General features: G+C 40.8%; 1 protein-coding gene across 1 annotated transcript in view; it reads right to left on the bottom strand.

Annotated features, from left to right (window-relative positions):
- Window positions 1-24,692, bottom strand: part of USH2A (usherin) — a 791,707-nt gene that overhangs the window by 17,770 nt on the left and 749,245 nt on the right. The window contains exons 68-69 of the mRNA XM_065876328.1: window positions 24,350-24,433; window positions 22,377-22,621 (exon numbers count right to left, since the gene is read on the bottom strand). Of these exons, the coding sequence (XP_065732400.1) occupies window positions 22,377-22,621; window positions 24,350-24,433 (329 nt within the window). The remainder of the gene's footprint in view (window positions 1-22,376; window positions 22,622-24,349; window positions 24,434-24,692) is intronic.

Genomic DNA, 24,692 nt, shown 5'->3' with positions numbered 1-24,692 from the left:
TATGCTAACACATATATATGTAATTAAAAAAAAAAAAAGAAAACAAAATGCTCAGAAGAATCTAGGGGCAAGATGGGAATAAAGATGCAGCCCTACTGGAGAATGGAGTTGAGGATACAGGGAGGGGGATGGTTAAGCTGGGACAAAGTGAGACAGTGGCATGGACATATATACACTATGAAACATAAAATAGATAGCTAGTGGGAAGCAGCCGCATAGTACAGGGAGATCATCTAGGTGCTTTGTGACCACCTAGTGGGGTGGGATAGGGAGGGTGGGAGGGAGGGAGATGCAAGAGGGAAGAGATATGGGAACATATGTATATGTATAACTGATTCACTTTGTTATAAAGCAGAAACTAACACACCATTGGAAAGCAATTATACTCCAATAAAGATGTGAAAAAATTTTAAAAGTTTATATAAATAAAAAGGGGAAAAGTGCAGTCTTAAAAAAAAAGACCCAACACTGCCAAAAATAAATAAATTACTTAAAAGAAAAAGAAATGAGGACAGTTTAAGGTATCTCTTAAACATTAAATGCAACAACATCTGGTTTGAAACAAATACTAAAGGAATGTTTCTAGATGGAAAAGAAAAGACCACAACTAGAAACAAGAAAATCATGAAATGGGAAAGCTCACTGGTAAATGTAAACATACAGTAAAGGTAGGAAATCACTCACACATAAATATGCTGTCAAAACGAGCAATCATGAGAAGAGGAGAGTACAAATGCAGGATATTGGAAATGCATTTGAAATTAAGAGACTAGCAACTTAAAACAGTCTGGTATATACATAGACTGCTATATCAAAACCTCATGGTAATTGCAAATCAAAAATCTGCAATAGATATACCCTCAAAAAAGAAAAAGGAATCCAAACACAACACTAAGGATAGTCACTGAATCACTAAAGAAGAGAAAAAAAGAGGAAGGGGAGCAAAAAGACCAACAAGAACAACTCCAAAATAATCAACAAAATGGCAATAAATACATACTGGTAATTACCATAAAAAGAAGACTGCCTGAATGGATACAAAAAGAAAACCCATATATGTGCTGTCTACAAGAGAACCACTTCAGATCTAGGGAAACACAGACTGAAAGTGAGGGGATGGAAAAAGTTACTCCATGTACATGGAAATCAAAGGAAATTTGGGGTAGCAATACTCATATCAGACAAAATAGACTTTAAAATAAAGACGGTTATAAGAGACAAAAAATTACACTGCAGAACCATCACAGGATCAATCCAAGAAGAAGATATAACAATTTTAAATATATATTCACCCAATATATGAGCATCTCGATATATAAGGCAAATGCTAATAGCCATAAAAGCAGAAATTGACAGTTGCACAATAATACTGGGGGACTTTAACACTCCACTTACATCAATGGACAGATCATGCAGATAGAAAATCAATAAGAAAACACAGGCCTCTAATGTTATGTTAGACCAGATAGACTTAATTGAAATTTATAGGGCATTCCATCAGAAAGCAGCAGAATATACATTATTTTCAAGTGCTCATGGAACATTCTCCAGGATAGATCACAAGCTGGGCCACAAAGCAAGCCTTGGTATATTTAAGAAAACTGAAATCATATCAAGTATCTTTTCTGACCACAACACTATCACATTAGAAATCAACTACAAGAAAAAACCTGTAAAACACAGAAACACGTGGAGGCTAAACAATATTCTACTAAACAACCAATGGATCATTGAAGCAATCAAGAAGGAAATAAAAAAATACCTAGAGATAAGTGAAAATGCGATGATCCAGAACCTCTGCGATTCAGCAAAAGCAGTTTTATTAGGGAATATTATAGCAATACATTCTTACCTCAAGAAACAAGAAAAATCCTCAATAAACAACCTAACCATACAACTAAAGCAACTAGAGAAAGAAAAATAAACAAAACCCAATATTAGTAGAAGGAAAGAAATCATAAAGATCAGAGCAGAAGTAAATGAAATAGAGAAGAAAACAATAGAAAAGATCAATGAAACTAAAAGCTGGTTCTTTGAAAGGATAAACAAAATTGATAAAACTTATCCAGACTCAATTAAGAACAAAAGGGAGCAGGCTCAAATCAAGAAAGTTAGAAATGAAAAAGGAGAAGTTACAACTGACACCACAGAAATACAAATGATTACAAGAGACTACTACGAACAACTCTATGCCAATAAAATGGACAACCTAGAAGAAATGGACAAATTCTTAGAAAGGTGCAATCTCCCAAAACTGAACTAGGAAGAAATAGAAAATATGAACAGACCAATCACAAGCACTGAAATTGAAACAATGATTAAAATATTCCCAAGAAACAGAAGTCCAGGACCAGATGGCTTCACAGGCAAATTCTATCAAACATTTAGACAAGAGTTAACACCTATCCTTCTGAAACTCTTCCAAAATATTGCAGAGGTAGGAATACTCCCAAACACATTTTATGAGGCCACCATCACCCTGATACCAAAATCAGACAAAGATATCACAAAAAAAGAAAATTACAGGACTATGTCACTGATGAACACAGACACAAAAATCCTCAACAAAATATTAGCAAACTCAATCCAACAATACATTAGATGGATCATACACCAGGATCAAGTGGGATTTATTCCAGGGATGCAAGGATTTTTCAATACCACAAGTCAACCAGTGTGATACACCACATTAACAAATTGAAGAATAAAACCACATGATCATCTCAATAGATGCAGAAAAAGCTTTTGACAAAATTCAACACCAATTTAAGATAAAAATTCTCCAGAAACTGGGAATAGAGGGAACATACCTCAATATAATAAAGGCCATATATGAAAAACCCACAGCTAACATCATTCTCAGGTGAGAAGCTGAAAGCATTCCCTCTAAGGTCAGGAACAAGACAAGGATGTCTACTCTCACTACTTTTATTCAACATAGTTTGAATAGTCCTAGCTTTGGAAGTTTTGGAAGTCCTAGCCATGGCAATCAGAGAAGAAAAAGAAATAAAAGGAATCCAAACTGGAAAAGAAGAAATAAAATGGTCCATGTTTGCAGATGACATGATACTATATATAGAAAATCCTAAAGATGTTACCGGATGATAACTACAGCTCATCAATGAATTTGGTAATGTTGCAGGATACAAAATTAATACACAGAAATCTGTTGCATTTCTATATGCTAACAATGAAAGATCAGAAAGAAAAATTAAGGAAACAATCCCATTTACCATTGCATCAAAAAGAATAAAATACCTAGGACTACACCTACCTAAGGAGGCAAAAGACCTGTACTCTGAAAACTATAAGTTACTGATGAAAGAAATCGACGATGACTCAAACAGATGGAAAGATATACCATGTCCTTGGATTGGAAGAATCAATATGGTCAAAATGAATATACTACCCAAGGCAGTCTACAGATTCAAGCCATCCTTATCATATTACCACTGGTATTTTTGCAGACCTATAACAAAAAAATCTTAAAATGTGTATGGAAACACAAAAGACCCTGAATAGCCAAAACAACGTTGAGAAAGAAAATCAGAGCTGAAGCAATCAGGCTCACTGACTTCAGACTTTACTGTAAAGCTACAGTATCAAAACAGTATGGTACTGGCACAAAAACAGAAATAGAGATCAAGGGAATATGATAGAAGGCCCAGAAATAAACCCAGGCAACTATGATCAATTAATCTATGACAAAGGAGGCAGCAATATACAATGAAGAGAAGACAGTCTCTTCAAGAAGTTGTCCTGGGAAAATTGGACAGCTAAATGTAAAAGAATGAAATTAGAATATTCTCTAACACTGTACACAAAACTAAACTCAAAATGGATTAAATACATAAATGTAAGACTGGATACTGTAAAACTTTTAGAGGGAAATATAGGCAGAACACTCTGACTTAAATTGCAGCATCTTATTGGATCCAACCCCTAGAGTAATGAAAATAAAACCAAAAATAAACAAATGGGACCTAATTAAACTTAAAAGCTTTGCACAGCAAAGGAAACCATAAACAAAATGAAGATAACACACAGAATGGGAGAAAATATCTGCAAATGAAGCGACTGACAGGGATAGATCTCCAAAATTTACAAATAGCTCATGCAGCTCTATATCAAAAAAACAAAGATTCCAGCCAAAAAGCGCATGAAAAGATGTTCAACATCGCTAATATTAGAGAAATGCAAACCAAAAGTACAAAAAGGTACCACTGCACACCTGTTAGAATGGCCATCATTAAAAATTCTACAGATAACAAAAGCTGGAGAGGGTGTGGAGAAAAGGAAACCCTCCTCCATTGTTGGTGGGATTGTAAGTTGGTGCAGCCACTGTGGAAAACAGTATGGAAGTTCCTCAGAAAATTAAAAATAGAACTACCATATGATGCAGTAATTCCACTCCAGGATATGTAGCCAGAAAAGAGGAAAACTCTAATTCAGAAAGATACACACACCCCAGTGTTCACAGTAGTACTATGTATAATAGCCAAGACATGGAAGCAATGTGAATGTCCATCAACAGTTGAGTAGATAAAGAAGATGTGGTACATATATATAATGGAATATTACTCAGCCATAAACAAGAATGAAATAATGCCATTTGCAGCAATATGGAAGGACCTAGAGATTATCATACTAAGTGAAGTAAGTCAGACAGAAAAAGACAAATATATGATATCACTTATATGTGGAATCTAAAAATGATACAAACGAACTTATTTACAAAACAGAAACAAACTCACAGCCTTAGAAAACAAGCTTATGGTTACAAAAAGGGGAAAGGTGGGGGGAGGAATAAATTAGGAGGTTGGGATTAACATATACACACTACTATATATAAAATAGATAATCAACAGGGACCTAATGTATAGCACAGGGAACTCTACTCAGTACCATGTAACAACCTATATTGGAAAAAAATCTGAAAAAGAGTAGATATATGTATATGTATTACTAAATCACTTTGCTGTACAGCTGAAACTAACACATCATTGTAAATCAACTATACTGCAATATAAAATAAAAATTTTAGAGAAGAATGAAATAATGCCAGTTGCAGCAACATGTATGGACCTAGAAATTATCATACTAAGTGAATTAAGTCAGATAAAGACAAATATCATATGATATCACTTATATGTGGAATCTAATTAAAACATGATACAAATGAACTGAGTTACAAAACAGAAACAGACTCACAGATCTCAAAATCAAACTCAAGGTTACCAAAGGGGAAGTGCTGGGGTAAGTGATAAATTAGGAGATTTGGATTAACATATACCAACTACTATGTATAAAATTAATAACGAATAAGGACTTACTGTATAGCATAGGCAACTGTACTCAATATTCTGTAATAACCTATATGGGAAAAGAATCTGAAAAAGAATGGAGATTTTATATATATATAATATATATATAAAAAAAATATATATGATATACATATATATTATATATATATACACATACACATATATATATATAATTAGTGTAATTTACTTTGCTGTGCACGTGAAACTAACACAACATTGTAAATCAACTCTACTCTAATAAAACTTTAAAAAAATATCTTTTGCACCACAAAGGAAACCACCGATAAAACAAAAAGATAACCCACCGAATGGGAAAAAATATTTGCAAATGATGTGACCAAAAAGGGATTAATCTTCAAAATATAAGAACAGCTCGTGCAGCTCAATATTAAAAAAAAAATCAACACAATAAAAAAAATGGGCAGAAGACATAAATCAACATTTCTCCACAGAAGACATACAGATGGGCAAAAAGCACATGAAAAGGTGCTCAATATTGCTAATTATTAAAGAACTGCAAATCAAAACTATAATGAGGTACCACCTCATACCAGTCAAAATGGCCTTCATTAAAAAGTCCACAAACAATAAATGCTGGAGAGGGTCAGGAGAAAAGGGAACCCTCTTACACTGCTGGTGGGAATGTGAATTGGTGCAGCCACTGTGCAGAACAATATGGAGGTTCCTTAAAAAACTAAACATAAAGTTACCATATGATACAGAAATCTCACTCTTGGGCATATATCTGGAGGAAACCATACTTTGAAAAGATACATGCACCCCAATGCTTATTGAAGCACTATATACAATAGCCAAGACATGGAAGCAACCTAAATGTCCATTGATAGATGAATGGAAAAAGAAGACGTGGTACATGTAACCATGGAATGTTACTCAGCCATAAAAAGAATGAAATAATGCCATTTGCAGCAAAATGGATGAACCTTGAGATTATTATACCAAGTGAAGTCAGAGAAATATATGATATCACTTATATGTGGAATCTAAAAAATGATACAAATGAATTTATTTACAAAACAGAAACAGACTCACAGACATAGAAAAGAAAGTTATGGTTACCAATGGGGAAAGGTGGGGGTGGGGCGGGGGATAAATTAGGAGGTTGGGATTAACATATACACACCACTATATATAAAATAGATAATCAAGAAGGACCCACTGTATAGTGCAAGGAACTCTACTCAATACTCTGTAAGAACCTACATGGGAAAAGAATCTGAAACAGCATAAATATATGTATATGTATAATTGAATCACTTTTCTATACACCTGAAACACAACACTGTATATCAACTATACTCCAACATAAAATAAAAAATTAAAAAATAAGTAAAATAAAAACTTTTCCCTGAAAGCCAAAAAAAAAAAAAGAAGAAATTTAAAAATACTTGAAGCAATGAGACAATGAAAACACAACCATACAAAATCTATGGGATGCAGCAAAAGCATTTCTTACATGGAAATTCATAGTGATAGAGGTCTTCTTTAGGAAACAACCTAAACCCACCACCTAAAAGAATGAGAAAAGGAACAAAGAAAACCTAAAGTCAGCAGAAGGAAGGAGATAACAAAGATCAGAGAGGAAATAAATAGAGATGAAAAAACAATAGAAAAATAATCAATAAAACCAAGAGCTGGTTCTTTGAGATAGTAAACAAAATAGACAAACCTCTGGCCAAGCTCACCAAGAAGAAATGAGAGGAGACACAAAGAAACAAGAAAGGAAAGAGCAGAAATCACAACTGATACCATGGGGTGGGGGGCGGAAATAAGAGAATACTGTGAACAATTTATGTCAACAAATTGGACAAACTAGAAGAAATGGACAAGTTTCTAGAAACATACAATGCACCAAAACTGAATCAAGAAGAAATAGGTAACTTGAACAGACTGATCACTAGAAGTGAAACAGAATCTGTAATTTCAAAAAACTCCTTACAAGCAAAACTCCAGGACCAGATGTCTTCACATGTGGATTCTACCAAACATACAAAGAAGAATGTATACTGATCTTTCTCAAACTCTTCCAAAAGATTGAAGAGGAAGGAACACTTCAAAAGACATTCTATGAAGACACTGCCACCCTGATACCAAAATCAGACAAAGGCACTACCAAAAAAGAAAATTTCAGGCCAATACCTTTGATGAATATAGGTGCAAAAATTCTCAATAAAATACTAGCAAACTGAATCCAACAACACATAAAAAAGATCATACACCACAACCAATTTGGGTTCATCCCAGTGTCACAAGGATGGTTCAACATATGCAAATCAATGTGATACACCTCATCAGCAAAAGAAAAGATAAAACCACATGATCATCTCAATAGATGCAGAAAAAGCATTTGATAAAATTCAATATCCATTCATGATAAAACCCCTTATGAAAGTGGGTATAGAGGGAACATATCTCAACATAATAAAAGCTATTTATGACAAACCCACAACCAGTATAATATTCAATGGTGAAAAGCTGAAAGCCTTCCTGTTAAAATCTGGAAAAAGACAAGGATGCCTACTCTCACCACTTCTATTCAAAATAGAATTGCCAGTCCTAGTCACAGCAATTAGACAAGAAATAAAACGTGTTCAAATTGGTAGGGAGGAGGTAAAATTATCATTATAAACAGATGACAAGATACTATATCTAGAATACCCTAAAGATGCCACAAAAAAACTACTAGAACTGATAAACAAATTCAGCATGGTAGCTGGATACAAAATTAATATACAGAAATTCGTTGCATTTCTTTACACTAACAATGAAATATCAGAAAGGGAATGTAGACAAACAATACCCTTTAAAGTTGCATCCAAAAAAAAAAAAAAACTTAGGAATAAACCTCACCAAGGAGATGAAAAACTTACATGCTGAGAAATACAAAACATTAATAAAGTAAATTTAAGATGATTCCAAGAACTGGAAAGACATTCCATGTCTTTGGATTGGAAGAATATTGTTACAATGGCCACACTATCCAAAGCAATCTACAGATTTAATGCGATCCCTATCAAATTACCCATGACATTTTTCACTGAACTAGATCAAATAATACTAAAATTTATATGGAACCAGAAAACACCCAGACTTGCCAAAACAATCTTGAGGAAAAAGAAAACAGCAGGAGGCATAGCCCTCCAAGACTTCAGACAATACTACAAAGCTACAGTAATCAAAACAGTGTGGTATTGGCACAAAAAGACATATGGATCAATGGAACAGAACAGAGAGCCCAGAAATAAACTCACACACCTATGGTCAATTAATCTTTGACAAAGGAGGGAAGAATATACAATGGGGAAAAGACAGTCTCTTCAGCTAGTGGTGTTGGAAAAGTTGGACAGCTGCATGTAAATCAATGAATTTAGAACACATCCTCACACCATACACAAAAATAAACTCAAAATGGCTTAAAGACTTAAATATAAGGCATGACACCAAAAAACTCCTAGAAAGGAACATAGGCAAAGCATTTTCTGACCTAAAATCATAAATCATACTGATTTTTTTTAGGTCAGTCTCCCAAAGCAATAGAAATAAAAGCAAAAATAAACAAATGAGACCTAATCAAACTTATAAGCTTTTGCACAGCAAACGAAACCATAAACCAAACAGAAAGACAACCTACAGTCTGGGAGAAAATATTTGCAAATGATGCGACCAATAAGGGCTTAATTTCTTTTTTTTTTTTTTCTGGTATGCGGGCCTCTCACTGTTGTGGCCTCTCCCGTTGCGGACCACAGGCTCCGGACATGCAGGCTCAGTGGCCATGGCTCACGGGACCAGCCGCTCCGCAGCATGTGGGATCTTCCCGGACCGGGGCACGAACCTGTGTCCCCTGCATCGGCAGGCGGACTCTCAACCACTGCGCCACCAGGGAAGCCCAAGGGGCTTAATTTCTAAAATGTACAAATAGCTCATACAACTCAGTGAGAAAAAACAAACAACCCCAGAACTTCCCTGGTGGTCCAGGGGTTAGGATTGGTGCTTTCACTGCTGTGGCCCAATTTCAATCCCTGATCAGGGAACTAAAATCCTGCAAGCCGCACAATGCAGCACACACACACACACAAACAAAATAATAATAAATAAATAAAAATAAAACAACCCAACTGAAAGATGGGCAAAAGACCTAAATAGACATATCTCCAAAGAAGACATATGGCTGGCCAAGAGGCACAGAAAAGATGTTCATATTCACTAGTTATTAGAGAAATGGTAATCAAAAATACGATGTAGTACCATCTAACACTGGTCAGAATGGCCATAATTTAAAAATCTACAAATAACAACTGCTGGAGGGGGTGTGGAGAAAAGGGAACCCTCCTACATTCTTGGTGGGAATGTCAGTTGGTGCAGCCACTACGGAAAACACTATGGAGGTTCCTCAAGAAACTGAAAATAGAGTTGCTATATGATCCAGCAATCCCGCTCCAGGGCATATATCCAGACAAAAATCTAATTGAAAAAGATACATGCACCACAATGTTCATAGCAGCACTATGTACAATATCCAAGACATGGAAACCACCTAAATGTCCCTGGACAGATGTGTGGATAAGGAAGGTGTGGTATATTTATACAATGGAATATTATTCAGCCATAATAAAGAATAAAATAATGCCATTTGCAGCAACATGGATGGGTCAAGAGATTATCATACTAAGTGAAGTAAGTCAAAAAGTGAAAGACAAATACCACATATCACTTATGATGGAATCTAAAATATAAAACAAATGACCCTATATACAAAACAGAAACAGGCTCACAGACATAGAGAACAGACTTGTGGTTGCCAATGGGAAGGGGCGTGGGGGAGTGATGGATGGGGAGTTTGGGATTAGCAGATGCAAACTATTTTATATGTGATGAATAAACAACAAGGCCCTACCTTATAACACAGGGAACTCTATTCAATATCCTCAGATAAGTCAGTATGGAAATGAATATAAAAAAACGTGTGTGTGTGTGTGTGTGTGTGTGTGTGTGTATAAAACTGAATCACTTTGCTGTACAGCAGAAATGAACACAACACGATGAATCTACTCTAATAAAATTTTAAAAAATCACGAAAACAAATTCTTTCTGTTTCTCCAAGAAAAGCATAATCATACCCACACTTTAATATGCTATCTGGAGATGTATTTTCATATATATAAAGAGTTCTGCCATTTAAATTACTTGGTGAGTAGAAACTAACTGCTTAGTACCACGGTAACACTGCATTATTTGCTTAGTATTGCAGAGAATGAAAGGATCTGCAAGCCAGTAATTACATTACAATTGTCTCTCCGTATCCAAGGGGGATTGGCTGCAGGACCCCGCCACGGGTACCAGAATCCAAAGATGCTCCAGTCCCATAATCAGCCTTCGATGTCTGTGGGTGTGGAACGTGTAGACTCATAGGGCTGACTGTACAAGTAAAACCTACACTTAAACTTAGCTGGACTCAATTTATGCTGAGTGATCTTGAAAATGTTAACACATTTAGAATTAAACAATAGAAAAAGTTCTCCCTTTCTCTGGCACCTCTGCCCCATATCTCTCTGTTCAAAGTTGAGCTGAAAAGCCTTCTACCAATTTGACTGTGATGTTAAAGAGTATCTTACCTGTTCAGAGGACAGGAGTGCCTGGGACAGGTTTGCAGCAGCCCTGAAACCAGGGCTTGTCAGATGAGGTAGGGCTGTGTGTGTGTGTGTGTGTGTGTGTGTGCGCGCGCGCGCTGTAGGGGTAGCTAGCATTGACCTACTCAAGGGAAAAGCAAGTCAGCCTGGGAAACAGAGCAGTTCAATGCAGCTTGCTCTTATTCAGATTCATACCTGCAGGTTCCAGAGCCCACGGACATCCGCATCAGCTCGTCCTTTGGTTCTATTAATGTAAAGTGTCTTCTCTTCAGTTTGACTAACGTTTGCTAATAATCATCCAGTTCTCCAACACTGTGAGAACAGTTTAGTTTCAAAGAGGTTTTACAAAAGCAAACTTGTAAGGAACTTTCGTCCACTGGGTAGAGTTAAACTGATTCAATGGGTTGGGGAACACTGCCTGGCACCCCGGTAGACCCCAGATTTCACTTCTGGGAATGCTGCAGGGCCTGGAAGTAGCACCCTCCCTTCTGATGACCAGCCCCTTCTCTGGGCCCAGAGACCCCATAGCCAGCCGGCCCCCTCCCCTTCCCCTCCTCACTCTGTCCTGGCCCCTCGGCAGAGGTCAATCAGGTGGGTGCCATTCTGCTTTGCCGGGGTGGTCAGGGGAGGAGAGGAGGAGGGAGTTTGAATTCCTCTGCCTGCTCCTCTCAGCTGAAGCCTATGTCCCCGCCCACAGGGGGCTGGGCCTGGATCCTGTCAGGACTGCAAGGACTCATCAGCAGTCTCACCTGTTTGTTTTTTAATTTAATTTTATTGTCTTGCAGTAAGAGATCTACCCTCTCACCAACAGAGCGCTGTTCTCTGTAGGACCATGCGGTACAGCAGAGTTCTAGAACTTCATCTTGCATTACTGAAGCTTTTCACCTGTTCATTTTCAACTCCCCATTTCCCCCTCCCACAGCTCCTGGCAACCACCATTCTAGTCTTTGCTTCCCTGAGTTTGACTATTTAAAAACCTCATCTAAGTGGAATCATGCAGTCACCACCCCCAAGTGGGTCTTATTGGTCATCGGACTGTACGCACTGCTCACAGCAACTGTGTTATCTTTTCATTCATTCAGGGCTGTTCTCAAACTTCACAGAGCATCAGCCTTTCCAAGGTTGCTGGAAATGGCAGACTCTCAGGTTTCTTCCTCTGAGACGCAGGTCAGCCTCCCATGTGATGCTGATACCGATATTCAGGGGTCTCACTTTGACAAAACAGAGCTTAACAAGACTCAGGATAACTCCAAGCAACGGAACCATCGAGTGTAACTTGCCCACAGGGATGAGCTGCTCGTTTCTTGATCACTAACCTAACCAAACGGGCAAAACTGGATTCCTCCTCAGGAAGGTCTGGGAGGCAGAGGGGCTGGGCTGTAGGGATGGGTGGAGGGATAGAACTGATCACTGAACCCAGTCCTGGATGCTACTGGTCCGTGGGTAAGTTTTCTGTATCTGGACGTCATGTTACAGAGTCGAAAAACCCGGGTGATCCCATCCACCTTCTCCACACACTTGATGCACCCCAGGGTTGATTTAACTCATTTCCCAGATCGCCTAAGAGATCTCTCCGGCCCGCCTGGTCTTCCATGCCCTTCCCTCCAGCAGTGGTGCATCCCCTGTCTAAGAGCACGGCCTCGTGGGAGTCGGAGAGAGAACATTACTCTGCAACAAGGGAAAGTTTGCAGAGTCAGCCCCTCAGCGAGAGCCTCCTCAGGGCTCTCCCCTGAACAGAAGCACACGGCCCCAGCGCCTGAACTGCCCACTCAACAGCCCTGCATTCAGCAGCTGCCCCGCAGGCGGAGCCTGATGTGCTCAGAGAGGAAGGAGGCTTGGAGGACGGAGCCAGGAGAGCGGAGGCAGAGATGTGGATGGCGAGGGAGCCCAGGCTAAGGGACGTGGGTGGCATCTTCCTTGCTTCCCCGCCACCACGTCACTTTCCCCCAGCTGCCTCTGCATCCACCACAGTCCACGGGTCTACGAGGAACAGCGGCCCTCTCATGCCCCCACCTATTCTGCTACTTGGCCACAATACAGCTTCATCAGGGCATTGACCTCTGTCATTGCTGTGTCCTTGAAGACTGAAGAGATATGGAAGGTGGACAATGCTAGCGTTCCCTCATCTCTGTTTTCTGAAGGATTGAAACTTAAGCAGTTTGACCAGGTTTCTGTGCTTTATCTGGGTGCTGCTGTGATAACTGATTTATAATGAGAAATATATATATTAGGTCTTCATCCCGTTTCTGGTACAGGGCTTCTAAAATCCTTAGGATTTCCTAAATGATTAGACTGACACAGGTGTCTTTTGTTATGTTAATGAAGTGACTTTTGGTTGCACCTAAGGGTGACTACTGGTTGCCTGGGAAACCAACCCCCTGATTAGAGGGTTGGAAATTTCAGTCCAATGCCCTGATCTCCAGGGAGGGGAGAAGGCATGGGGGTTGAATCAATGACCAGTGGCCAATAATTTAGTCAATCATGTCTATGTAATGAAGCCTCCAGAAAACCCCCCAAAATGGTGTTCAGAGACCTTCCAGGTTGCCGAACACCTGGAGATTTTGGGAGAGTGATCATGGAGGGCATGGAAGCTCTGCTTCCTTCCCCCATCCGTAGTTCTGTGCATCTCTTCTAACAGCTGTTTCTGATTTATATCCTTTTAGAAGAAACTGGTGATCCAGCAAGTAAAATGTTTCTCTGGGTTCTGTGACTTGTACTAGCAAATTAATTGAACCCAAGGAGTAGGTTGTTGGAACAATACTACAAAGCTACAGTAATCAAATAGCATGGTATTGGCACAAAAAGACATAGGTATCAATGGAACTGAATAGAGAGGCCAGAAATAAACCCACACACCTATGGTCAATTAACCTCTGACAAAGGAAGCAAGAATATACAACGGGAAAAAGCGTCTCTTCAGTACGTCCTGTTGGGCAAGTTGGACAACTGCATAAAAATCAATGAAGTTAGAACACACCCTCACACCATACACAAAAATAAACTCAAAATGGCTTACAGGCTTAAATATAAGACACGACACCATAAAACTCCTAGAAGGGAACACAGGCAAAGCATTTTCTGACCTAAAATCATAAATACTGGTTTTCTTAGGTCAGTCTCCCAAGGCAATAGAAATAAAAGCAAAAATAAACAAATGGGATCTAATCAAACGTATAAGCTTTTGCACAGGAAACGAAACCATAAACCAAACAGACAACCTACAGTCTGGGAGAAAATATTTGCAAATGATGCAACCGATAAGGGTCTCATTTCTAAAATGTACAAACAACTCAGTGAGAAAAAAACAACCCCAGAACTTCCCTGGTGGCCCAGGGGTTAGGATTGGTGCTTTCACTGCCATGGCCCAATTTCAATCCTTGGTCAGGGAACCAAAATCCTGCAAGCCGCACAATGGAGCACACAAACACACACTAATAATAATAATAAAAATAAATAAAAATAGAACAACCTAATTGAAAGATGGGCAGAAGACGTAAATAGACATATCCCCAAAGAAGACATACGGTTGGCCAAGAGGCTCATGAAAAGATGCTCGTATTCACTAGTTATTAGAGAAATAGTAATCAAAACTACAATGAAGTACCATCTAACACAGGTCAGAATGGCCATCATTAAAAAGTCTACATGGGGCTTCCCTGATGGCGCAGTGGTTGGGAGTCCGTCTGCCGATGCAGGGGACACGGGTTCCTGCCCCAGTCTGGGAAGATCCCACATGCCGCGGAGCGGCTGGGCCTGTGAGCCATGGCCGCCGAGCCTGCGCGTCCGGAGCCTGTGCTCCGCAACGCGAGAGGCCACAACAATGAGAGGCCCGCGTACCGCAAAAAAAACCCCCAAACCTACACTTAAACTTAGCTGGACTCAGCTTATGCTGAGTGATCTTGAAAATGTTAACATATTTAGAATTAAACAATAGAAAAAGTTCTCCCTTTCTCTGGCACCTCGGCCCCATATCTCTCTGTTCAAAGTTGAGCTGAAAAGCCTTCTACCAATTTGACTGTGATGTTAAAGAGTATCTTACCTGTTCAGAGGACAGGAGTGCCTGGGACAGGTTTGCAGCAGCCCTGAAACCAGGGCTTGTCAGATGAGGTAGGGCTGTGTGTGTGTGTGTGTGCGCGCGCGCTGTAGGGGTAGCTAGCCTTGACCTACTCAAGGGAAAAGCAAGTCAGCCTGGGAAACAGAGCAGTTCAATGCAGCTTGCTCTTATTCAGATTCATACCTGCAGGTTCCAGAGCCCACGGACATCCGCATCAGCTCGTCCTTTGGTTCTATTAATGTAAAGTGTCTTCTCTTCAGTTTGACTAACGTTTGCTAATAATCATCCAGTTCTCCAACACTGTGAGAACAGTTTAGTTTCAAAGAGGTTTGACAAAAGCAAACTTGTAAGGAACTTTCGTCCACTGGGTAGAGTTAAACTGATTCAGTGGGTTGGGGAACACTGCCTGGCACCCCGGTAGACCCCAGATTTCACTTCTGGGAATGCTGCAGGGCCTGGAAGTAGCACCCTCCCTTCTGATGACCAGCCCCTTCTCTGGGACCAGAGACCCCACAGCCAGCCGGCCCCCTCCCCTTCCCTTCCTCACTCTGTCCTGGCCCCTCGGCAGAGGTCAATCAGGTGGGTGCCATTCTGCTTTGCCGGGGTGGTCAGGGGAGGAGAGGAGGAGGGAGTTTGAATTCCTCTGCCTGCTCCTCTCAGCTGAAGCCTATGTCCCCGCCCACAGGGGGCTGGGCCTGGATCCTGTCAGGACTGCAAGGACTCATCAGCAGTCTCACCTGTTTGTTTTATAACTTAATTTTATTGTCTTGCAGTAAGAGATCTACCCTCTCACCAACAGAGCGCTGTTCTCTGTAGGACCATGCGGTATAGCAGAGTTCTAGAACTTCATCTTGCATTACTGAAGCTTTTCACCTGTTCATTTTCAACTCCCCATTTCCCCCTCCCACAACCCCTGGCAACCACCATTCTAGTCTTTGCTTCCCTGAGTTTGACTATTTAAAAACCTCATCTAAGTGGAATCATGCAGTCACCACCCGCAACAGGGTCTTATTGGTCATCGGACTGTACGCACTGCTCACAGCAACTGTGTTATCTTTTCATTCATTCAGGGCTGTTCTCAAACTTCACTGAGCATCAGCCTTTCCAAGGTTGCTGGAAATGGCAGACTCTCAGGTTTCTTCCTCTGAGACGCAGGTCAGCCTCCCATGTGATGCTGATACCGATATTCAGGGGTCTCACTTTGACAAAACAGAGCTTAACAAGACTCAGGATAACTCCAAGCAACGGAACCATCGAGTGTAACTTGCCCACAGGGATGAGCTGCTCGTTTCTTGATCACTAACCTAACCAAACGGGCAAAACTGGATTCCTCCTCAGGAAGGTCTGGGAGGCAAGGGGCTGGGCTGTAGGGATGGGTGGAGGGACAGAACTGATCACTGAACCCAGTCCTGGATGCTACTGGTCCGTGGGTAAGTTTCCTGTATCTGGACGTCATGTTACAGAGTCGATAAACCCGGGTGATCCCATCCACCTTCTCCACACACTCGATGCACCCCAGGGTTGATTTAACTCATTTCCCAGATCGCCTAAGAGACCTCTCCGGCCTGCCTGGTCTTCCATGCCCTTCCCTCCAGCAGTGGTGCATCCCCTGTCTAAGAGCACGGTCTCGTGGGAGTCGGAGAGAGAACGTTACTCTGCAACAAGGGAAAGTTCTGCAGAGTCAGCCCCTCAGCGAGAGCCTCCTCAGGGCTCTCCCCTGAACAGAAGCACACGGCCCCAGCGCCTGAACTGCCCACTCAACAGCCCTGCATTCAGCAGCTGCCCCGCAGGTGGAGCCTGATGTGCTCAGAGAGGAAGGAGGCTTGGAGGACGGAGCCAGGAGAGCGGAGGCAGAGATGTGGATGGCGAGGGAGCCCAGGCTAAGGGACGTGGGTGGCATCTTCCTTGCTTCCCCGCCACCACGTCACTTTCCCCCAGCTGCCTCTGCATCCACCACAGTCCACGGGTCTACGAGGAACAGCGGCCCTCTCCTGCCCCCACCTATTCTGCTACTTGGCCACAATACAGCTTCATCAGGGCATTGACCTCTGTCATTGCTGTGTCCTTGAAGACTGAAGAGATATGGAAGGTGGACAATGCTAGCGTTCCCTCATCTCTGTTTTCTGAAGGATTGAAACTTAAGCAGTTTGACCAGGTTTCTGTGCTTTATCTGGGTGCTGCTGTGATAACTGATTTATAATGAGAAATATATATATTAGGTCTTCATCCCGTTTCTGGTACAGGGCTTCTAAAATCCTTAGGATTTCCTAAATGATTAGACTGACACAGGTGTCTTTTGTTATCTTAATGAAGTGACTTTTGGTTGCACCTAAGGGTGACTACTGGTTGCCTGGGAAACCAACCCCGTGATTAGAGGGTTGGAAATTTCAGTCCAACCTCCTGATCTCCAGGGAGGGGAGAAGGCATGGGGGTTGAATCAATGACCAGTGGCCAATAATTTAGTCAATTATGTCTATGTAATGAAGCCTCCAGAAAACCCCCCAAAATGGCGTTCAGAGACCTTCCAGGTCGCCAAACACCTGGACATTTTGGGAGAGTGGAGAGATCAGAGAGGTCATGGAAGCTCTGCGTCCTTCCCCCATCTGTAGTTCTGTGCATCTCTTCTAACAGCTGTTTCTGATTTATATCCTTTTAGAAGAAACTGGTGATCCAGCAAGTAAAACGTTTCTCTGGGTTCTGTGACTTATTCTAGCAAATTAATTGAACCCAAGGAGTAGGTTGTTGGAACAATACTACAAAGCTACAGTAATCAAATAGCATGGTATTGGCACAAGAAGACATAGGTATCAATGGAACTGAATAGAGAGGCCAGAAATAAACCCACACACCTATGGTCAATTAACCTCTGACAAAGGAAGCAAGAATATACAACGGGAAAAAGCGTCTCTTCAGTACGTCCTGTTGGGCAAGTTGGACAACTGCATAAAAATCAATGAAGTTAGAACACACCCTCACACCATACACAAAAATAAACTCAAAATGGCTTACAGGCTTAAATATAAGACATGACACCATAAAACTCCTAGAAGAGAACATAAGCCAAACATACTCTGACATAAATTGTACTAATGTTTTCTTAGGTCGGTCTCCCAGGGCAATAAAATTAAAACAAAATGGATCTTGCTGTTATTTATGTCAAAGAGTGTTCTTCCTATGCTTTCCTCTAAGAGTTTTATAGTGTCTGGCCTCAGAATGGGACAACCCTCAGAATGGGAGAAAATATTTGCAAACGAGTCAACTGACAAAGGATTAATCTCTACAATACAGAAGACAGCTCATGCAGCTCAATATCAAAAAAACAAACAACCCAATCCAAAATGGGTAGAAGACCTAAATAGACATTTCTCCAAAGAAGATATACAGATTGCCAACAAACGCATGAAAGGATGTTCAACATCACTAATCATTAGAGAAATGCAAATCAAAACTACAATGAAGTATCAACTCACACTTGTCAGAATGGCCATCATCAAAAAATCTACAAACAATAAATGCTGGAGAGGGTGTGGAGAAAAGGGAACCCTCTTGCACAGTTGGTGGGACTCTAAATAGATACAGCCACTATGGAGAACAGTATGGAGGTTCCTTAAAAAACTAAAAATAGAACTACCAGATGACCCAGCAATCCCACTACTGGGCATATACCCCGAGAAAACAATAATTCAAAAAGAGTCATGTACCACAATGTTCATTTCAGCACTATTTACAATAGCCAGGACATGAAAGCAACCTACGTGTCCATCAAGAGATGAATGGATAAAGAAGATGTGGCATGTATATACAATGGAATATTACTCAGCCATAAAAAGAAATGAAATTGAGTTATTTGTAGTGAGGTGAATGGACCTAGAGTCTGTCATACAGAGTGAAGTAAGTCAGAAAAACAAATGCTGTATGCTAACACATATATATGGAATTTAGAAAGAAAAATATGGTTCTGATGAACCTAGGTACAGGACAGGAATAAAGACACAGACATAGAGAATGGACTTGAGGACATGGGGAGGGGGAAGGGTAAGCTGGGATGAAGTGAGAGAGTGGCATGGACATATGTACACTACCAAATGTAAAATAGATCGCTAGTGGGAAGCAGCTGCATAACATGTGGAGATCAGCTCGGTGCTTTGTGACCACTTAGAGAGGTGTGATAGGGTGGGTGGGAGGGAGACTCGAGAGGGAGGGGATATGGGGATATATGTATACATATATCTGATTCACTTTGTTATACAGCAGAAACTAACACAACATTGTAAAGCAATTATACTCCAATAAAGATGTTAAAAAAATAAAAGGAAAAAGTCACTAATTGAGACCTAATCAAACTTATAAGCTTTTGCATAGCAAAGGAAACCATAAATAAAATGAAAAGACAAGCTATGGACTGGAAGAAAATATTTGCAAATGATGCAAATGATAAGGGCTTAATTTAGAAAATATACAAACAGGTCATACAACTTAATAATAAAAAAAACAGACAACCTAACTGAGAAGTGGGCTGAAGACCTCAGTAGACATTTCTCCAAAGAAGACATACACATGTCCAACAGGCACATGAAAAGATGCTCAACATTGCTAATTATTTGAGAAATGCAAATCAAAACTTCAGTGAGGTACCACCTCACACTGGACAGACTAGTCATCATTAAAAAGTCTAAAAATAACAAGTTCTGGAGGGCGAGTATAGAAAAGGGAACCTTCCTACACTGTTGGTGGGAATGTAAATCAGTGCAGCCACTATAAAAAACAGTATGGATGGTCCTCAAAAACTAAAAATAGAGTTGCCATATGATCCAGCAATCCCATTCCTGGGCATATATCAGGACAAAACTCTAATTCTAAAAGATACATGCACGCCAATGTTCATAAAAGCACTATTTACAATACCCAAAACATGGAAACAAACTACATGTCCATTGACAGATGCATGGATAAAGAAGAGTGCTATATTTATATAAGAGAATAGTACTCAGCCATAAACAAGAATGAAATAATGCCATTTGCAGCAACATGGATGGACCTAGAGATTAACCTCCTAAGCAAAGTAAGTCAGAAAGAGAAAGACAAATATCATATGGTATCACTTATGATGGAATCTAAAATATGACACAAATCAACTTATCTACGAAACAGAAACAGACTCAAGGACACAGAGAACAGACTTGTGGTTGTCAAGGGGCAGGGCGATGAGGGAGGTAAGGATTGGAAGTTTGGAATTAGCAGATTCAAAGTATTGTATACAGGATGGATAAACAACAAGTGCCTACTGTACAGCAGGAGAACTCTATTCAATATCTTTTGATAAACCACAATCGAAAAAATGTGAAAAAGAATATATATATGTATAACTGAATCACTTTGCTCTATAGCAGAAATTAACACAACATTGTAAATCAACTATACTTCAATAAAATTAAAAAAAAAAACCAAAACCCAAATTCTTTATGTTTCTCCAAGGACAGTATAATCACACCCACACATTAATACTATCTGGAGATGCATTTTCATAATATAAGAGTTCGGCAATTTAAATCACTCGGTGAGTAGAAACTAATTGCTAAGTGTTGAGGTGATACTGCTTTATTTGTTTAGTATTGCAGAGAATGAAAGGATCCGCAAGCCAGTAATTACAACTGTCTCTCGGTGTCCAAGGGGATTTGGCTCCAGGACTCCCTCCCATGGGTACCAAAATCCAAGGATGCTCAATTCTCATGGTCAGCCCTCTGTGTCTGTGGAATCTGTAGATATATAGGGCTGACTGTACAAGTAGAATCTGCACTTAAACTTAGCTGGACTCAAGTTATGCTTTGTGATCTTGAAAATGTTAACAAATTTAAAATTCGTTACTGTTCATTAAATTCGTTAACGAATTAAGAAACCCAAGGATTTGGTCACTGGAGCCCCCAATCTGTAGCCAGTAGGTCAGAAGCACAGGTGACAATCTGGACTTGTGATTGGCACCTGAGGTTGGCAGGGAAGGGGACACAGAGGGGACAAGAGTCTTATAGGACTGAGCCCTTCCCCTGTGGAATCTGATGCTCTCTCTGGGTAGACAGTGTCAGAATTCAGTTGAACGCAGAACACCCAGCTGGTGTCAGAGAATTGCCTGTTGGTGTGGAAAGCCTCCCCACACATTGGAATTGGTGATCAGAATTTCAGCGGCACAGGGTGGCCACTAGCTCATATAGAATCTTTGTGCAAACTGGGGAAAAGGGGTCCCCTTGGGCAGATGCATTTTGGCACACAGTTTGGGGAGCAGACTGGTACTTGGGGGATTTATAAATTACAGCCTTTCCTTGCCCAGACAGCCCCATGCCAGACTGCACCATGGGATTCAGTCATCTTTTACCTCTTCAATGAGTGCTTGGTGCAGCGATGCCTCGTGTCACCCTCCGTGTGACTTTCACCCCCCAGATCTTTGCCTGACCTCCATCTTGGCAGTAGGTGGTCTGTGGTCTGGAGCCACAAAGAGCCATCCATCTGCACTGGTGCAGGGTGTCAGGGTCAAGAACAGACCCAGGACTGCTGGCACTTAAGTCCTTCCCTATCTCCCCTTTTATTTCTAATTCCCCAAGTTAAACAGTAATATAACCTATAAATTCTCCAGGTGATTTCAATATACAACTCTCCTCCACCATCCCCTGACTTACGACTACAAAGCAGAAATACTCACCCCTGGTGCACATTAGAATCACTTTTGGAGTTAAAAAAAGAATACCAATCCCCAGGCCCCATCCAAGGCCAATGAAATCAGAATTTCTGGGATAAGGCCCAGGTATCAGCATTTTAAAAACTTTCCCAGATGTCTTAGCCCATTAGGGCTGCTATAACAGAATACCATGGACTGGGTGACCTAGAGGCAACAGAAATTTATTTCTTAAATTCTGGAGGCTGGGAAGTCCAAGATCAAGGTGCCGGCAGATTGAGTGTCTGGTGTGGGCCCACTTCCTCATCCTCACATGGTGGAAAGGACAAGGGAGCTCTCTGGGGTCTCTTTATAAGGGCACTAATCCCATTCATGAGGGCTCCACCCTCATGACCTAACTACCTCCCAAAGGCCCTCCCCCCATATACCATCACACTTGGGATTAGGGTTTCAACACATGAATTTTGGGGGGACACAAATATTCAGTCTGTAGCACCAGGTGATTCTAACGTGCAGCCAAAGTTGAGAATGCTCTTCTAGGGTTAGTCTCCCTTGGTCTCCACATTTAGCCAAACATAAGTGTCATCTAGTCCCTTGCTACTATGGCTCTGAAAATATTTCCTTCTAAATACAAACAAATATTTTAGTCCAGTGATAGAGAAATGAGGCCGCCTTTAGAGACATACCATGTGGGTTTCCCCCGGTGGGTATACATTCAATGGAGACATCCGCTTTGGAAGAGGCACTAAAGGAGGCCTCTCTCTTATATATGGTTCTTTGAGGATTTTTCTCTGTAGTATCAGGGACAGAAAAATGGCCAACAAGATCAAGCCCAGAATTGCCATTAACACTATGAACCATAACTCGCTGTAGAACTCCGTGCTTTTGCTCCCTGATCCTTTCTTTTCTCCAGGAGTTGTCAGCACCAGGCCTGCAAAACCCAGGGACAGAAAAAGGAAACGCTATTTCAGAAGGCAATTTTGTGATTTCTTGCTCTGTTGTTTAATCAATTAGAAAGGCATGTATAGTGCTTTGTTGCACTTGTGTTCAGGCTGGGGAAATGGTGCAGTGGGTCGGTGGGTGTAAGGAGAAGTTTACAGCCCTTGGGAGACCTTGCTGACACCTCTCAGGTTGGAAATTGCAGCTGCCTTGGCACGCTCCCGGGAAATACAGTTGGAGGGGGGATGAGGGGATTTTTTTAAGAGGGTTACCAAAGTAACCTTGGGAAAAGCCTACTTCACAGCTGTGTGCCTGGGGAGCAGTCCTTTCTGGGCTCATGTGAGGGTTGGAACCCAGACTAATATTGCTACAGAAACCCCATTACATACACAGTCAATGCTATGTGGATCCAGGGTCCCCCTCACTTCATGCCACAGCCCTGTTCCTGCGAAGTTTCTTGCAAACTGGATTTTGAGACGTCAGATACCATTTTCCATTGGGATGTTAACAGCTTGTGCTCACTAACATGTGGTCTTTATAGTACTTCTTGTACTCTGGCCTCTCTGTTAAGTAACAAAAGCTCTGCAAGTCATCACTCAAATGCCCTGGGAGAGCTTCCTAGGGATGGAAATCCTTTAGCAAAGGGACCACTTACCTTTGATTTCTATTCAGGTGTTAAGAGTTCAGTTGATGTGATTCTCTGCACATGACGCTGATAGACGTAGCTCACATTTAATGAGCATTTACCCTGTGCCAGTCCCTGTGCTAAGTAAGGGCTTTCCAGGGATGAAGGATCGAAGGATGGGGAGTAGCAGGACTGTCAAGTCTGTGGTTGTGGGAAAGCTGGAATGAGCGGGTCAGACTCGGAAAGGCTTATGGGATCACTGCAGAACAGCGTTAAGCTGTGGAATCGCCATCGGCCTGGCAATCTGAGTGGGAGAAAGTCTCAGAGATCATCTCCATCCCAGCCCTTTGCTAGCACCAGCTCAGAAGCCTCTGGATCCATGAAGCCATCATGCAGCAGAGGGCCAGGGAGCTGCTCTTCTAAAGCCAGTGCTCGTGGCCAAGAGGAAGAAGGACAGACACAGCTGTAAATGCCTACTCTTTTGACAGCCCTCCCCCTTTGCAGCCCCTCAAGGACTGGATGGGTCTGCTTGGCCTTCACACCCACATTGTCAGGGCAAGTTGATTAAAGGGGAAGCATTTAGCACTGGGATTAGGATGTTTGAGGGAGAGAAGGGGAATAAAATTAAAAATTGAACTCCATGAGAGGGGGGCTACACTTTGCTAACCCTAACTCTGAATCTGGAATATTATCGTTATTATCAACACAAATTGGCATTAGAGTATTTTCTCTTTCCTCTGGCTTTCTCTATAAATTCACTTTTTTTGGTGCACAAATTCATATAGCTCTTTATTGACAGAATTTGTGGTTAGGAGAGAACTTTAGTCATATCTCTCTGCATCTACAATTCAGTGATTTGGCATTTTAAGAGTTTACCCTAACTCCTTGCCTAATGTAAGTTTCAAGAGGACTTAAAAAAATTCTTACAACACTTAACACAATTTCTTCCATATGGTGTATGGAAGATGTATAGATACATATGTATAAACAAACATGTATGCATAAAGAAACACAAATATGTATAAACAAACATGCATGTTTCTTTAGGAAAATGAGTAGATACTACACTAAATAGGATTTGAGTTAAATGTTTACCAAATCCAGTGCTGGTATCATATTGAATCAAAGGTGTCTTAACACTTCCTTCATCTGTAGTGCAGATGACCTGGAAAAAGAAAGCTAGACAAAGGTAAATGAGTCAGTTATTCAACATCTACAAACAGTGGGCACAGTTTCAGAAAAGCAATGTATTATAGCATGAAGAAGTCTGAAAACAGGATTCCACATCAAGTTATGAGGTTTTACCTATTATGCAAACTTATTTCTAACTTAAAAACTATCAAGAAAAACAGCTATCATTAGTGTAATAACGTATATAACATATACGTTATTACATATATGTTACCTATATAATAACATATATATATGTAACAGAACT

The sequence above is a fragment of the Phocoena phocoena genome, chromosome 1 (assembly GCF_963924675.1).
Source record: "Phocoena phocoena chromosome 1, mPhoPho1.1, whole genome shotgun sequence".
Lineage (NCBI taxonomy): Eukaryota > Metazoa > Chordata > Mammalia > Artiodactyla > Phocoenidae > Phocoena > Phocoena phocoena.
This window is presented reverse-complemented; position numbering and strand designations above follow the sequence as displayed.